The sequence below is a fragment of the Adelges cooleyi genome, unplaced genomic scaffold (assembly GCF_023614345.1).
Source record: "Adelges cooleyi isolate 19-005CV unplaced genomic scaffold, UGA_ACOO_1.1 ACOO_flye_CR_arks_rails_tigmint_CR_PRNA_376, whole genome shotgun sequence".
NCBI classification, from domain to species: Eukaryota; Metazoa; Arthropoda; class Insecta; order Hemiptera; family Adelgidae; genus Adelges; species Adelges cooleyi.
This window is the reverse complement of record NW_026096053.1, coordinates 2294452-2312334: the sequence shown is the minus strand read 5'-3', so window position 1 is coordinate 2312334 and position 17883 is coordinate 2294452. Positions and strand designations below refer to the sequence as shown.

The following is a 17883-nucleotide window of genomic DNA, read 5'->3' as shown; positions in this document are numbered from 1 at the left end:
GCTGTATACTTTTTACGATAAAAACGATTACAAATTGACATTTTTCGCTTATTACTGACGAAATAATCCAATTTTCAAGAATTAAAAAAAAACTTTTTATATACTTTAAAATTGTTTTTCAATATTTTTCATTCGAATTTCGAGTTTACTGATAACAAGGTTAACGCCGGCAACTGGAAGGTGGTGTACCGTGCATCTCCAATTATACATTTTGTCCAAATGACATTTGTTCCAAAACTTTTAAAAATCCAAGTCATGATCCTTTTTTTTTTAAGTCCATTTCGGTAAATTTTATTAAGTCTTTTCTTATTTAAAATATTTTAATTAATGTTCACTCGATCTTAAATTTATCTTAACGATTTGTCACAGTCGTCGTCTTTTTGAAGTGTAACCCCAATCTGCAAGAGCAACGCCCGCGCAATATTACCAGGTTATGACTTAACCATCGGTTATCATGTCTTATCATACGGATTTCGTATCATGTTTAGTTAGGTTTAAAAAAAACATTTGATTAATTTTCTCAAGTAAAATTTTACAAAAGAATACTATTAGTTGCATCAGACGCAGTACGGTTCTTTAAATCGGATATTAGTATGTCAATAACGTCTAAAATAGTATTTGGACTGTCGTGTGTTTTATCAGTAGGTATTATAGGTTTTGTACATTATCAACAACAGGACGACTTGAACAAACTACACGAAGGTGTTTTGAACGATATTGAAAGGCAAAAGCAGCGGCGTTTGCTACAAGATCTTCAACAAGACACGGTGGTAGTACAAAACACTCGAAATGGCGAAAAAGTCGCATAAAAAAGAACACAAGAAAAAAAGCAGTAAGAAGAAGCGATACGTGAGTACTGAGCAATATAAATGTGATAGAAGTATTAATGTGATATATAATTTATTAAATTAGTATTTTATTATTTTTTTATTAACCATAGCGATCATCGTCTTCATCATCCTCGGTGTCAACTGCAAATACATCTGATAACGATCAATGGATAGAAAAAAAAGAGAAACCTGTACGTGTAACCTCCCAAACGAAAATAGAAGCTGATAGCTGGTTGGACGTTATATGCAATTCATCAAAAGAACCTGAAAAAAAGAATAATAGTAAACATGACGACGCTGAAATTGCTAAAGCTAGAATGAACATGGTAAAATCATCTATTTAACAATGATATTAAGAGTTTTGCTTTATAAGAAGTATATTATATTAATTTAATTATGTTTGTTTTTTGTTAACAGCCTGGGCAATCTAGTCGAGAATTAAATCCTTACTGGAAGAATGGTGGAACTGGTCTACCACCTACAGAACCAAAAAAAAGTCACCTCAAAGAATTTCTCAAACCCAAAGCAGATGATGACGATGATTATAGGAAACACCAAATTAAATATGCAAGTTCGTCGAGTAGTCGCCAATCATGGCGGAAGCACGATTCTAAAGACGGTAAACATACCTTACATCCCGAAAAAAGTCATAGATGCAGCTATAAACGAGATAAAGATTATAATGACAGAGAACATTCAAGTAACCATCACAGTAGACATAAAGATCGTGACAACGAAAAAGATGATAAAAGAAGATCACACAGAGAGCATAAAAATGAAAAGAAATATGAAACAAATGAAGAAACCCAAACACATGATAAAAATAGAGATTTATTAACCAGTTGTAGTTCGAAAAATGAAAACCCTAATAATATACTAGAAGAAAATTCAGAAAACCCTCTAACAGATGCAGAGTTAAATGAACTTGCAGCAAAACAAATCAAAGCAGAATTAATGGGAAATACTGTGAGTTAACAATAATAATTAAAGTATATTTTAGGTATAATATAATATTATTAGTCAAATTAAAATTAATATTACATGGATCTAAAAATTATTTAAAATGTTAGAACTTGGAAATATTTCACTATACGGTTTTTTTTTTTTAAACAATACAGGCATTGGCTGAAGAATTACGTCGTAAGCTTGATTCTGCGCGAAATCTCTCTAAATCTAAAGAAGATGAATTTTCAACTGGTTCGAAACAGAAAGGAGATTTTGTTTTGTTAACTAGAACTTCATCTAAAGGATATAGTTATCCTGTTGCGCCGTCTAAGTCTGATCAAAATAATGATGTTAGAAAGAAAAAACGAGAACGGGTTTTAACACACGAGGATGGAAAAAGAGTTAGATATTTTGACGACGATGACAAATATTCTTTGAAATCAATGGTATGTTTTAAATTTATTCTATTTACATATTTTGCGGTTACTCCAACTTGAACAGATTGATTTGTCTGCCAACGTTTTGAAATACTTGCACATTCCATCTTCAGGGCTATCTTTTGGTGTTACTCGTACTGTGTTTGCCTGTAGTCTGTTTTAAATTATTATAATGCTTAATTTTACGTATTAATATCACACATTTAAATATTTATCCTAGAACACTAACCATTCGTCAATTCGACAATTACTAATAATTTTAGTATGTATATTGTATGCTATTCTACCACTAATCTATCAATCGTCAATATCATTGGGTATATTTAATAATAAATTAAAAACTCCTATTGTTATCAGTTAGTCGCCAACCTTTGATTGTGCAAAACCCACATCGTCGAATCAACAAATAGTTACTAATATACGTAAATTTGTACATACAAAATGCATGCTGTTTTAATTCGCCGATAGTACGAAAGTTATTAATAAGGGATGATTTCAAATAACACAAGATATTATTATACTTATTATTTATTTATATTGTTATATTTATTTTATAATAAGAAAAGAAAACAATCAGAGTAATCTTAACATGTTATGTACATTTCGACAAATTAACGAATGGTTAGCAATAAAAGGGGGAAAATAAGGTTAGTGTTCTAGGGTTAATGTAACTGTTTCGTTTTAGTTTGAAAAAGAAATGACTACTACAGCTGAAGATAGCAATTTAGAGTTTGTAAAACTATCCAGAAAGGTAAATATAATAAATAAATGTATTACAAAAATAATGTTATGCAATTATTGTGTTGTACAATTTAACAATTTCTTAGGTTAATAGTAGAGACGATGAAGATGATGTTTTTGTTGAACGTGCATCAGAAAAACGATCATCTAAAAAAGCTGTGAGGGAAACCGTGCGAGCAATTAACGAACATAAACGTACTGAAAAAATTTTAAACTCATGTCGTTATTGCTTTGACAGTGAAGCAATGATGAAACATCTCGTAATTGCCAAAGGAGAAAAAGTACATATTATTTATATATATTTTTTTTTCTAATTAATTATACCATGTTTTATATTATGTGCTGGTCCTATACAATAGTTTTACTTCTAGTGCTACGTTTGTTTACCGTCCTATAAATCTCTAACGGAGGGCCATTGTTTAATTGTACCCATTTACCATTATGCGTGTGCAACCGACATTGACGAAGACGTTTGGACCGAAATGCAGGTAAATACAGTATTGCGTAGTTGTAAAGATACCCACAACACTACAGGAGTACCATGTTAAACACTGCGACTACACTACCGTTTGCCTGAATACCTTATTAAAACATTTTCATTGATATATTTTAATTAACATAATTTTTTGTTATTTAGACATTTAGAAAATCATTAACTTCAATGTTTAAAGATCAAGACGAAGATATAGTGTTTTTTGAAAGTGCAATGCAACTAAACAACATGCCTCATATGGTTTGGAATTGCGTTCCTGTGCCTATTGAAATCGGAGACACGGCGCCGATATATTTTAAAAAAGCCATTTTAGAGTGTGAAACCGAATGGGCGATTAACAAAAAAGTCGTAGACCTCAGTAGTAAAGACGTACGTAGAGCTGTTCCCAAAAGTCTACCGTATTTTGCTGTTGATTTCGGAATGCAAGGCGGATACGCTCATGTAATTGAAGACGAAAAATTGTTTCCAAATAATTTTGCTGAAGTAAGTTTCAAACTTTTTTTTTACATTTTTAATGTTTCATTTGTAGAAAATTAATTTGATCGCTAAAGAAAATGAGTATAATTTTACTGAAAAATAAATTTCAATTTCGGATTTTTATTGTAACCAAACTCCATAAGAGCATCAAGACCATTCTAAATTAAATATGATTGTTATTATTTGCGTATCTTACATTATACATTTTTTGTAGGAAATTATTGGAGGTATGATGGATTTAGATCACAATGTATGGCGCAAACGTCAAAAAGAACCAATTGAAGAACAATTACAAAAAGTTACGTCATTTTTGGAAATGTGGGAAAAAAATCATTCTTAAAAAAATAATTTTCAAGTGCAAATTTTATAACTTTGTAGTAAAAATAATTCATTTTTTAAAAAATAATTAATATTAAATGTTCTATTTTCCCTATAATTGTAGTATAAACAATACAACGTATTTGAAAATATAATAAAATATGCTGTTAGCAATAAAATAAATCCCATAATCGATAGTAACTTACAAATTATAATTTTACATTTATTATATTATTTTGTATTACAATGAAGTTTTAAAAATTTAGAAATTATATCTTCAGCTATGGTTCATATCCATATTCAAAAATTACACAATAGTTTCCAATTCTTTAGCATAGTGTAAAACGTAATCGGCTATTTGTAATGCAGGTATAGGTTCGATAGCTTTCTTTTCTTCTTCGAAATGGAATACGTAAAATCCTTCTTGGTCCAATATCCAGTTTCGCTTAACATTTTACAACAACAACATTAAAAAAAGGAAAATGTTTATATAAAGCTATTATTCAACCGTTACCTTATTGGCAAATTCATTCATTTCAGAAACGTTGGTAAAGTTCAGCATTTTGGTGGCAGATGTAAACGATACCTTTTTGTATGCTTTTTGCAAACATTCAGCAATTTCATTACGTAATGTATTTGAGAGTATGTTCATGAAAAAGTTATAAGTATCTGATGGTACATTTGTTTTCGCTTGAAATATCTATTAAAACAATTTTTTTTAATTTAATAACTATTTTAGAGTCTCATGGTAGATTATTGAAATTGTTGTTATTGACTTTTCAGTTAATTATAATATATTTATGGGGTAAACGCCACTTTTTAAATTAACTAATAGTTATAACATAATTAGAAGCTTGGAACAAAGTAACTGAAGAAGCCCAAAAAAATTTAATTAGTATGTATTTGCCACTATAGGTGGGAATTAATTTTTTAATTGGAGAAGTGATATATTAAAAATTATTGTTTATTTAAAAATGTTTGAGAAAAAATTATTTACTTTACTGTTTATTATTCAATTTCAATTTTGCCCAACACTGCTTATGATTAAATAACACGTAAAATACAACTTTTATACTTTTTATATCCTCTATTTATAATGGTTATTAAATGTACACTTTTCTTCAGACTAAAAATTTAATAACCCAAAACTAAAACCCTAATATCGAAATTTAACTTTTTGAGTTCTCTTCAGTATTTTGACCATCAATTACTTAACTTTTCCAAATTACAATGGACTGTTTTAAATGGTCTCTAGTGACAGACACCAAGACAAGGCGATTCAATTAGTCTTGATACAGAAATCAGAATAATAAAAATTAGAAGATAAAAAAATGTAAAATTTATACATTTTCCCCGTATTGGTATTGATTTTCCTATCAAAAAATAGTATTAGGTTAGAATTAACATTTTATACAAACAGTAATAGAACTAAATTTGTGTCAATAACTATTATTGAATTACCTTTCACTAAAGTGATTTAAATAATAATAAGTCATATCCTAAGCAATACATTACTTTGTTATAGCTACCCTCCATTAAATACTGTTCAAGAGCAACCGAATGCCTTATATATGGGTTGGTTTGTACAATGTCATACGGCAATAGTTCCAATTCGGTGTGAAATTCAGCAACTCGATTTTGTGAAAGCAAGAATAACAAGTTAAGTCCTAACAAATGGTATTGATTTGCAGACTCCGGTAATTTATCTCTGTCGAAAAAATTACAAAATTGTACATAAATTTGACTGTGAACCAATTACACTTAAAAAAGTACAAACCTGTAGTCCAAGTAGTAACACTTGAGCTGAGCCATGTATCGTTCAAATGACGGTATATCGTGCATCGCAATACTACATTGCACGCCTACTTCCAAGATGTCTCCTATAACATTATACATTTAAAAAATTAATATCATATTATGAATTCTTTTCATAGACAAGCAAAAAAATTGTATTCTTACTGGCAATTAAATATTCCTTTTGACTAGCTTCAACATTGGTAGTTGGCAAAAATGTATGTTTAGTCATTCCAACCTAAATAATGAAAATACATTTGAGTCAACAGCTTCATCAATTAAATACTATTAATTAAATTATATAATTAAGACACGACATTAATGTGCACTTCTTTAGTGGCACAACTTGATTTTTTTATAATAATCATTTACTTAGTCCGAAATAAGAAAATAACTATGTGGCCGAACTCCCTATTATATTTATCATTAATATCAAGAATTTTATTGGTTGTTTTGTGTATGACTGTTACGATAGCTGCTGTGCACATGACACAAGTTATTTAGAAAAATTATCATCTTCTTATTCCGCACAGAGCATATATTAATCAAAGGAAAAATAAAGATTCCATATTTTTCAATTAATGTCATGAAATACTCAACTACGAAGTTAAGGACCTAGACAAAGGAAATCTGATTTAAGCAGACGTGTGTATGGCGCTACACTGTCAAGCCATCCCTGTCCTCTAACTATAGACTGTACCAAAATATGGTCTAATAGAATATGATCCAATAATATACAATTTTATGAAATATTATAAAACACACGCCTCAAAATCAGGTACAATGTAGTAATTTCTAATAAATCGATGTTCATACCTTGATTTGTAACAATATGTTGTTGCATTGTTTGAAATCAGGTTTTTTCTTATTCCATTCGGTTTTCAGAGTTTGGTATAAATTTTTAATATCGTCAAAAGAAGTCATTTCGATTGATCTGTGATTTTTGTACCTGATAGTCCTGCAAAAATTGATTATAGAACACATTATTTCGTTACGGGAAATCAAAGATACGTCTTAATGACACTCACCAATATCTGTATAGATGAGACAGATCAACCTGGAAAACTGTTAGATTTTTCACGGTCTATTAATGATTTTTTATGCTAAATTTCGAGAAAAAAAATAACAAAAAGATGACTAATTCCTAAACGTAAAACACGAACAAATTATTATGTTCAACAGAGTAATGATAAAAACTGAACTGTTTATTCATTTTCCTATTTTTTGATAGTCATCATCGAGGCCGTGTACACATGGACGGTTTTAACGCCATGTAATCAATAATCAGTGATAATCTAAAAGCGCGAACCAATCACAGCATAATATTAAATATATGCTTAACGAACAATAGAAAAACGGATCACTACCTTTTGTTCCAAGAGACATTTGTTCCAAAGACACTATATTCATTATCCAAGATTATTGCTTGTTCCGACCGTTTTTTTCCGCTAAACAGTTATGCCAACGGACGTTTTGTCCATATGGCATATTGTAATTGTTCCATTATACATTTGGCCCACGATAATTCTTCACAAGAAAGTACCTACCGGCTATCAACCTAATTATTTATTGTAACAATTTAGTAAGGCTACTGTATCTATTACTGTCTCCGTAAGTTTGTCCCGCGCAAAACCGTTTTCACGGATAATTTACAGGTGGTTTGGGCCTTGAGGTATACATGAATATAATATGACATACATATTGTATAATATTAGTCGAGGTCTTAAAATTTGAGTAAGAAAATTTAGGTAAATTAATTTAAATTTTTTTTGGGAATCGAATACTTTTCTACGATGTAATGTTCTAAATATACTAAATTAGAAAAATATTTGTCAATTTACTTAAAAGTATTATAGCAGTATTCTTTCCAACTGTGCTAGTAATAATATAATATAATGATAATTGATTAATACGTTTACCTTGTTAGTTATTATGTCAGTCACAGATCCGCACCCAAGTTTAAAAAATAGATTATTGTAAAATCAATATCTTCTCAGCTCCACTTAGAACTAAAATACGTATATATTCACAATGATTAAATGTACGTAATAATAATAAGTTCATGGATTTTTAAAATATATTATTTTAGTCAAATGTCATCATTGATATTATCCGATCTTAAGTTGACTTTCACTTAATTTGAAGTAATGAACTCGGATTCTAAAATATTCAATGAATTAGTTACAGCAAGTGGTTTTTAATTGGGTCTTAATTTAAAATGTGATTGTTTTGTAATTTGAAAGGTGGCACACCATACCCCATGGAGTTATATACGTATTATCGACTCTGGAGTCTAGTTCACTGTGGGTTTGAACTAAAGCAGAAACGAAAGAGAAATAACCGTTATTTAAAATATTATAATACAAGTATAAAAAAAATAAATGAGTTTAAATATTAGTATATTGCAACACTTAACTACTACTATACTGAGTTAATTTTTATAAAATCGGTCTCTTCTAAATTCGTATTATCGTGTGCAATATTAAACAAGAATCAGGCTGTAGTATTATTTATAATACCGAGTCGCCTATATCCGATAAGTAAATCGAGACAAACTATAAGAATTATGGTTAAACTATTTTGCACATTTTTGCACATTAAAATAAGATTTTAACATAGTTTTTTCTGTTGAAAATAAATATTAAGTTTGACTACTAAACTTTGTTTATGCATTTTTTTTCCGATTAATTAATCTATTTAATACGGTTTTGATAGTTTGTTATAAAAAATAAGTGAATATTTAGTTAGGAAAAATTAATTATTTATTGGTTTCTTCTTTTTTTTCTTAAAATGTATGTGCAGTAAATTAAATATCGTTATAAAAATAATATGTATTCTACGCTCAATTTTTAGGTAACTACTAATTATTGACTGCTTACGGTACATAGTTGACGTAAGTGTTCTTAAAAAAATTTAATATTGATTTCATTTTATATAGTACCTACCTAACTATATAATGATAGCTGAAGTGTTTGTGGGTTCTTCATAAAAATCTGCTTTACTGTATAAAATAATAGTAATTTCTAAACGTTTTATTCTTTCAAGGTGATTCACATATTTTGTGGTATAGAAGTGTGTGCACATTGTAAGCTATTCACTGCACAGACGACTGTTGTACATAACGTTTCGCAGTGAGCGTGGAATATCGCGTAGTTTAGTCGGTTTACGATGTATTAGTTTAGGTGCTATACACATACCAGGTACGATTAACTTCTAATTAGTATTTTTTCTTTATCGCTTTTTAATAACAATCATTAACATGGAGGAAACATCGTGGAAACAATGGAAATATGTCGCCTTTCTCGTTTGTGTGTTCGCTATGGTCAGAGAAATCAGACCAATCGAACCGTTTTTTACATCGTTTTTGATAAGCGCAAATTTTACACGCGAAGAGGTAAACACATTATATTATTCATGTTTAACGCGCAATACTCCACACTGATATATGCATTGTCCAATTATTAAAGTGGTATGTGCAATAATCTGCATATATTGTCGAATAACCTAGTGTCTTTAAAACTTGATTAATGGTTAATTGTCCTACTTGTATTTTCAGTTTTCTAAAAACCCAACACTTCGCAAATCGTTTTTATAAAAAAAAAAAAACAATAATGCAAATAACATTTTAGAAAAACTCTAAAGCAAGTATTTATGATCAACTCAATTCGTTCCGACAGCCTACACTAATTGGAGTTTTAGATCTTTTATTTAAAATTAAGTGGGGGGAGGGAGGCGAGAACCATATAAATGAAGATTTTACTTTGCAAGTACCTATTAAGGGATTAAGTATGAACTATACACTTAATACCTTATCTTAGTTATAAATACGTTGTCGAGGCTTAAGAAACTAAGGTGCGGTAATACATTTTTCAAACACCCACATCACATGAGTCTAGACTCTAGTCTGAACACAAATACTTATAGTTATATCCATAAGTCCTTGTAAATATAAACTATAAGTATTTATAGTTTTATATATTTACTTGTTCAGTATAACTAGATAGGTACACAATGAAGTGAAATTACAAGGTCAAGGAAAAACTTAAGGAACACTTAAGGTGCGATTCCTATGCCCGCGCGACTACAGCCGCGCCGCGGCGCAATCGTTTTTTTCAGCCGCGCGGCCTAGAACGAATTCCTATGGATGAGCGATCCGACAGTATTCACTTTGAAGTCGTAGTGTGATAATTAAATTTAATAGTGTATATTTATTAAATTTCGGTGTCGCGCCACCATAAAATGTTACTATCTATAATATTTTTACAGAAATTGACGAGGAGCAAGCTGTTCTACATCATTTATGTAAACAATTTAAAAAAAAAACACAATATGTTCCAAGCCAGGAAAAATGAGGGATTTTTTATTATACACTTATGGAAAAACCAAATGAAGTTTCGAGAGTTTAACTATGTGTTAAACTTAAGGGGCCTCTTCGCTAGCAATTTATTAAGGCGCATTGTATAGGAAACTTTTCGATAAAACTTAAGCTAAAATTTTTAAACATGCATATTATCGTATGAGAGAAGTATCTATTTTGATAATTTTTTTTTCAACTTTTAAAACGCATATAGGATCTATTTTTTTACAAACCACATGTTTCTACTTCAAACGTACTGTCCTTAAGAATACATCGATTTAAGTTTTTAAAAAAACATTTTTTAAAATGATTTAAAATGTTGCACAGTTTTAAAATGATTTTCAGTTATTTAATTATTTCAATAATGAAGAACTCAAATATTTTTTCAAAACTTAAATCGAAGTATTCTTAGGAACAGTACGCTTGAACTAAAATTGTTGAATTGTTGTTTTCGACCAAAAATACGCAGGTTTAGGGGCCCCTTCAATAGAAACCAATATAACTTGTAATGCAACAAATAAAATTAAGAAACCAATATCCCCAACTAAAAAATTGGTGGTAACGTTAAGGTAAATTTGAAAACTCTTACTATAATCATAGCTGGTAGTGTAATTAAAAGTAGTTCTCGTTTTGTTGTTGGTCGTTATTTAATATATTTTGTGGGTTTCAAATTAGATGTCCTTCATTCCTATATGAGGACTCTAAATCAGCCATATTTATATTACATAAATAGTTATATCGCCGCCCCGATAGAACAATGACACAACTGCAATAATTGAAATTTTACAGGAGAATCAAAAAACCAAATTATTTTTACTAAAATGTTAATAATTCATGAATGCACAATTAATTATGAAATTGGGGCTTGGGCAATTATTACAATATAAGTCCACTAATAGGTCTATATTTTTTTGTTCACTATATCCAAACACATTGAAGCATTTAGTCCATTTTACCAAATTTTGCAGTTGTCATTGTACTACCGGGGCGGCGGTATGATAATATAGTATTTCAATTAATATTAAATTAAATATTTTTCTAATTAATTGTTTATAAACAATTAACAGATGGATTTATTAATTTATCACGTTCGTAAAGAGGTTAGAGCCACGTCGCGGCCGCGACAGCCGCGGTCTTGTGCGATCGTCAGAGGAATCGGTCATACTTAATAACATGTTAAGCAGTCCGGCGCGGCTGAAATTAGAGTCGCGCCGAGCAGCCGCGCGGCTACAGCCGCGGGCATAGGAATCGCACCTTTATGGTTATAATAAATATAGTAAAGAAAAAATAATGAAATATTTAAAAAACCCATGCCTTAAAATAATACACTCTAGCACATAAATTGCAAGACTTCATTTTTGTTCAATTGATGTTAACAAAATGCAAGTGTATACCTTGTTATCTTAGCCTAATTATAAATGAATAGTTTAGGAAACTAAAGGAACAAGTTTTTTTGACTGAAGAAAGTATTTAATATGATATAACAATTCAAATACAGGGGTTCTACTTTTAACAACACCCAAATCCATTAGACAAGCTCGATTTTCTCCTTCGAGGCGAAGCTGAAAAGATATTGGTTTTACAATGGTTTATTTATTGTTTTTTGGCTTGTCCCGCGATAACTTTTATAGCAAACCTATAGACCACAAATCTCTTACCAACGAACTTTTATGATGGAAAAAGTTCACTCATATCCTTATAAAATCGAAGTGAACAAACTAAAATTGACATAATATATTATTCAACTTTAAAATAGGATACGTCCGAATATCAATAAAAATCAGAAAAATAATATAATTTCAATTATATTTATTATTTTACAGTACATACTATACGGTATACACTATTAAACTACTTGTACGAATTTAATTTGCAGATCAACGAGCAGATATATGCAATAGGCACTTATTCTTGCTTAGTACTGGCGGTTGTTATGTTTATGGTGACTGACTATTTTAGATACAAACCTTTAATCGTCGCTGACGGTGTAGCCGGGATATTCACATATGCGTTACTGGTGGGGACTCCTAGTTTGAACAGAGTGAAAGTAAGAAGCCGACAAACTTGTATATTGTCATTTATATTATTCAATTAGTTAATTAACATTTTAATAATACAATTTTACAAAAAAAAGCATTTTATGTATATAATTATATTATATATGTATTATAATATATTTTAAGTATGGTCACAGGTGGAACAAATGTTCTTTGGATTCTTTTATTCGTCTGAAATTGCGTTTACAACGTATTTGTATGCCAAGGTCGACGACAAACAGTACTATCAAAAAGTCACTAGCATAGTGAAAGCGTCCACGCTGTTTGGCAGATTTTTGTCGGGGCTAATTTCACAAACAATTGTTTCAACACACGTACTCGACTACAGTCATCTATTGTTCATCAGTATTTTTTGTATGTGCACTTGAAAAGTTTTTAATTACAATTTACACAATTATTATACATACCTACATTTCTATAGTTCAAGTAGGAGATCAATGAACTATAAAGTTAAATAACATAGCTATTAATTTTTTAAATTTAAAACACTACCAGCAGGTTTTTTTCCGGTGGCTTATAAATAGTTTTACTGGCTTGAATTTGCAATTAACATTACAATGTTATTACAATAATTGCAATAAATTAATTTGAAATAACTAATAATAGTCTGTAGTAGTTAATCTATTAGTATAAATAGAAGTTCTGGGACAGTGCGAGACTATTGCGTACAGAACTTCTGAATTATACAGAAAATTGTCCCTTACAATAGGGTACACTACTTTTTTATTAGCTTTGAGGTGCAATTCTAGAAAATGTTTATCGAGTCATCGATATTTAATTTTATAATAGAAAATACAATTTAGTATAATTTGTCAATAGATAAATTGTAAAAAAATGTATAAAGCCCTACTAAGACTCAAATGAGATTAAGCCATGGAGCTAAATAAAACAAATTGTCTTTTGATATGTCATAGCTTTTCCAGTTAATATATATATAGATTTTCTAACATAATTTGTATAGCAATTTTTAGATAGGCACCTATTTTAGATTTAACGAAAACAATATCAGACAGTTTAAGAGAACGTCATACCCTTTAAAAGTAATCGTTAGAACGATTTCATGGAAAAGCGTGTACGGTATAGGTCAAAGCGAAAATATGTCTTAAACAAAAAATGTTGTAACCGTATAATAGAGGAAAACTTTATCAAGGTTCTTTCGTCGGGTTTTTTAGAAAGTATAAATTTTACCTTAAATACAAGCACTTAAAAAAGTTTACAAAAATCAGAATTAAAATATAAATAGTGAATGTTGGGTTAAAATAGGTACAAAAAAAGCCGATGAGAGAACTTGGATACCGTTCTCATTATTTTAAATATGTAAAAAAAATGTTTACGATTATTATTTAGCCAATAATAGAAAATATTCGTAGTTAATTAATTCGCTATCAAGGTTGCTTTGATAGTCCGAAAAATAAAAAAGTACTAAAAAAGAGTCCCAAATCTAAGCTAACAATTACACATCACAGTTTACTCTTTAAATTTAGTTTTGAAAAAAAATTGCCCATACCGCTAGGTTTCTTAATAAATGGGGGTATGACGTCCTCTTAATATTTGTATATTCATCATAACCGTTTATTCCAATTTATCAACATTTAACTTGAAAACGACGTTGAGTTGAACTAACATACAATGTAGGTTAATAGTAAATCTTTTTCATTATTATACTTGTTCATTAATCTTCAAAAAGTATAATAGTCATTAAAACACAATTTGCAAATTTTCACCGATCACAAGTGTTTTGCTACAAAATTATTACTATTTTTATTAAATAGGCACATCATTCGTGACTATATGGGCGTGTTTTTTACCTAAAGTCGAACATAGCGTATACTTCCATAAAACTGACAGCACATCAGCAAGAAACAGTGAGCTTAAAGCTCAAACCAACGAAGTCACTGCGAACGTCAATGATCCACTTGTAAGTTGATTTGAATAAAAATAATTTACCCTGGTCACTTAACAAGCATAAGCCATCCAAATATTTTCTTTCCGCATTTCTCTGTCCATCACCATTTCAGCTTTTTATCAACTTGAGATGAGTTAATAAAAAAAATGTCCCGCTAACTTTCAAATACATATCTATCAAATAACAGTCCTGTTGCCTTATCTTTCTCGTCAAAACATATTATTCTACTCAAAAAATCTACTCCAAAATACACTGTATACACATCTTCCGGTTACTCCCAATTTAATTTGAATAGATTGACTGGTCTGTCAATGTATCGGAATACTATTGCACATTTCATCTTCAACCATCTATGGTTCGATATTGCGTGTTTTCCTATAGACTGAGCGATCCGCTTCCATAGGCGTAGGCATTCTTTTTCTTTTTGAGAAGCCATAAAAATTGAAAAATGCACATCAAACTTCTGTCAGGAAGATGGATGGAAATTGAGCTAAACATAAAAACCAGTTAATCCATCAATTAAAAAGAGGACCAATGGAGGGACCGAATAGATTAAGGCGGTGGGGCAACCTGGCTATGAGATGAGACTGCCATCGGGGGAGGGGGCTATGCATGGCATAAATGCCCTGCGCCCACTCGGTGACCTAATAGGGCCTATAGTTCGGTCAATACGATATACGATTAAAAAAAAACCAATGGACCAATGGAAACCGGAGACCAAATGAAACAGGGAGAGCCGGTACAACAAAGTACAACAAGAAACTATTAATAACGGAAATAAAAATCAACCAAACGGCTAAGGCGAAGAAGCGTTCCCAAAGAAAAAGGCTGGCAGTGACAGGAGGAGATGGAGTACAGCTGGGGTACGGTACATAACCTACACCTGCGGAAGCGGGTCGCTAAGTCTACGGGAAACCACGGTACGACCAAACATTAACCCAGCTCTGATAATGCAAGTATTCCGAAACTTTGACAGACCAATCATTCTATTAATGTGAGAGTAACCGCAAAATGTGTAAAATGTAAATATAATACCACACTTCAATCATTTTTGATCCAAAATACTTGAACTTTTCTTCTCGCTATTACCGCTTGCTCTCCCAACATAGCAGCTGATTTCCCACTTTCTCATTACGAAAAATTAAACTTTAAATAATTTATTATTACCCTACTTAATGCATTATTTTTTTTTTTTTTGTATAGATTGTAATTTTTTCAAATAAACGCTATTTAAAAAAAAAATCCTACTATTCGTTTTCCTCTAATATCTCCTTCCGTTGCTTTAATTAACCTTCTGTACACAAGTTGACTGTATATCCTTTTTAAGTTTATCTATGAATAAGGTAAATAATTATGATATTGACTCTTAGGCCTTAGTTAGCTTCTGCTCTCTTTGAGAAATCTTCCACATCTACTCATAACTCTTGTTTTCGCTCCGCGGTTCCTATAAAAATATTCTCTATTATTGTTATATGCATTCTCGAGACGCTTCTCTTTCTCTGAACAGATAATCTTTGACGTAATTATTATAGAACAAGAAACAAAAACCCGCTACATTCAACCAAGTCAGACTGATGTTGTTAAACGATTTTAAATCTGCATATAGTAATAGTTACGTTGCGAAAAAGTGTTTCTGGTGGATAGCGGCCATTACGGGTTACATAATTGTGAGTAATAAATATACATTATACAATTTTGCGTTAAGTGTTATTTTAATAATGTGTGATTTTGTAGGTTGCAACGTATATTCAAGTGCTATGGGAAGATGTCGCCAAGGAAAATAATAGTGAAAAAGATCTCATGAATGGAGCCGTAGAATCTGTGCATACCATATGCGGTAAAAATTTCTCAATTATCCTTTCCGATTTCATTCGACATCTTATATTTATATGTATATATATATACCCATATTCTATATAGGTGCAGCTGGAGCCTACGCGGTTGGCTACATCAATTATGACTGGAAAACGCAAGGTGATATCATATTTGCCATAGGGTCTGCAGTACTGGCATTTTTCTTGTATACCATATATTTCAGTCATTCGTTATGGATTTTGTATACTTTTTACGTTTTGTTCGGCGCCAGTTATCAAATTATGTCGACTATTACTGCGTATGTAGTCATTAATTAAATGTATTTATTTTAAATTATTTAGTTATTTAATATTAAGGCTAGTGAAAAATTAAAGCTACTAAGGCTCGAGGTGTATTAAACTATTAAGTACTTAACTACTTGCAGAACGTCTATCTCAAAAGTATATGATGATTTTTTACCTGTAGTCAATCATTCGACATCGGGTCTATCCTAGGTATTAAATTAACTTAAAACTAATGAACTTTAAACCTGCGCTGTTACTAAACCACCATTTACTCGTATGTATTATTATGTTTCCTCCAAGTCATTCTTACACGCTCGATTCTTTTGCTATCAAGATATACTTATCCGTTTCCTCCTAAAAGAAATGCGTCTTCTTGTAGACTAAAGCACTCATCCAATGCAAGGAACTAAATTTGATGTGTATATTAATTTTTGTTATTTTTCTATTAACTGTAATACGTTTACCAAATAGTATTTTAATCCCTAGATTGTATTACAATACTATTATTTATATAAAAGTAATCAATTAAAATTTCTATTATCGGTTGTAGATCCGAAGTGGCCAAGTATATAAATCCTGATAGTTACGGATTAATTTTTGGATTTAATATGTTCGTTTCATTACTTGTGATCTCAATATTCACTCTACTTTTTATTCAAGGTATAATAATTGCCATTGGTACAAGACACCAGGTATGTAATATCGTTTTAATGCACCAATATAAAACTATTTTTTTTAATTATGAATTTCTGTATATATTTGTTTTAGATACTAACTATAGCTGTACTATTCACGATAATGGGTGTTCTGTTTGCTATAATAGCGGTTAAGAGATATATAAAACAAACTCGCAGGATTAGACAATAGTATAATATTTTTACTTTAAAATATATGAAAAATGAAGTAAATGGATTTGCCATAATTTGTATAAGGATTTGCTGATACTTTTTGAACATTTAAAATGTATTGAACTAATTAATTTTACCAAGAGGCTGTGTCTGTATTTTTTAATATGACAGATTATAAATGAATGTATAAATTATGTATTTTATAATATATTGTAACTTGTTACTTGTATTGACTATAGTTGTTCGCCTTTATTCGGGAAAATCAAATGAAAAATCATTTAAATTATATTTTTATATTTAAGGAATTTCACTTTAAAGGAATTAAAAGCGGACGGGTTTTAAGAAGCTTTATATAGGCAATATTTAAAAGCAATGCGTTTTAATAAATTTCGACATTAATTTATTAAAAAAGATTCGAGTTCTTTACCTGTAACTAGGTTTTGTAAAATGCCCATTTTCATAAAAAAAATCCAGTTTTTTTGTAATTAAATAATGAAATTTAAAACATTTCAAATTAATACTTAAAATGGAACAAATGCACTTTACCACCCCACGCCCGAATTTCGTTTTTTTTTCAATCG

The 17883-nt window shown here is 30.2% G+C and overlaps 3 protein-coding genes across 6 annotated transcripts; 2 read left to right on the top strand and 1 right to left on the bottom strand.

The window, feature by feature from the left end:
* The first annotated feature begins 676 nt into the window (after window positions 1-676).
* LOC126841034 (CWF19-like protein 2) lies at window positions 677-4426 on the top strand. The gene is made up of 9 exons (XM_050577245.1): window positions 677-849; window positions 941-1156; window positions 1248-1796; window positions 1949-2221; window positions 2898-2963; window positions 3040-3234; window positions 3325-3441; window positions 3591-3929; window positions 4138-4426. The coding sequence occupies exons 1-9, from the start codon at window positions 790-792 to the stop codon at window positions 4261-4263; spliced, it is 1941 nt and encodes a 646-aa protein (XP_050433202.1). The 5' UTR covers window positions 677-789; the 3' UTR covers window positions 4264-4426.
* A 6-nt stretch (window positions 4427-4432) lies between these two features.
* On the bottom strand, window positions 4433-7243 carry LOC126841036 (26S proteasome non-ATPase regulatory subunit 8). Its single transcript, XM_050577250.1, has 7 exons — window positions 7064-7243; window positions 6852-6993; window positions 6201-6273; window positions 6019-6121; window positions 5757-5949; window positions 4756-4941; window positions 4433-4686 (listed from the first exon to the last, which is right to left on the bottom strand). The coding sequence occupies exons 2-7, from the start codon at window positions 6957-6959 to the stop codon at window positions 4549-4551; spliced, it is 801 nt and encodes a 266-aa protein (XP_050433207.1). The 5' UTR covers window positions 6960-6993; window positions 7064-7243; the 3' UTR covers window positions 4433-4548.
* Window positions 7244-9100: 1857 nt separating this feature from the next.
* Window positions 9101-17531, top strand: LOC126841035 (thiamine transporter 2-like). Of its 4 annotated transcripts, none has more exons than XM_050577248.1 (9): window positions 9101-9235; window positions 12269-12439; window positions 12587-12803; window positions 14222-14367; window positions 15888-16022; window positions 16090-16192; window positions 16276-16468; window positions 17005-17146; window positions 17223-17531. In XM_050577248.1, exons 2-9 carry the CDS (start codon window positions 12326-12328, stop codon window positions 17319-17321), a joined length of 1149 nt encoding a protein of 382 aa, XP_050433205.1. In that variant the 5' UTR covers window positions 9101-9235; window positions 12269-12325; the 3' UTR covers window positions 17322-17531. The 4 variants fall into 4 exon arrangements, with proteins under 4 accessions (XP_050433205.1, XP_050433206.1, XP_050433204.1 ...); XM_050577249.1 differs by having other exon boundaries at window positions 12576-12803; XM_050577247.1 differs by having other exon boundaries at window positions 9121-9429; window positions 12656-12803.
* Window positions 17532-17883: the final 352 nt, after the last annotated feature.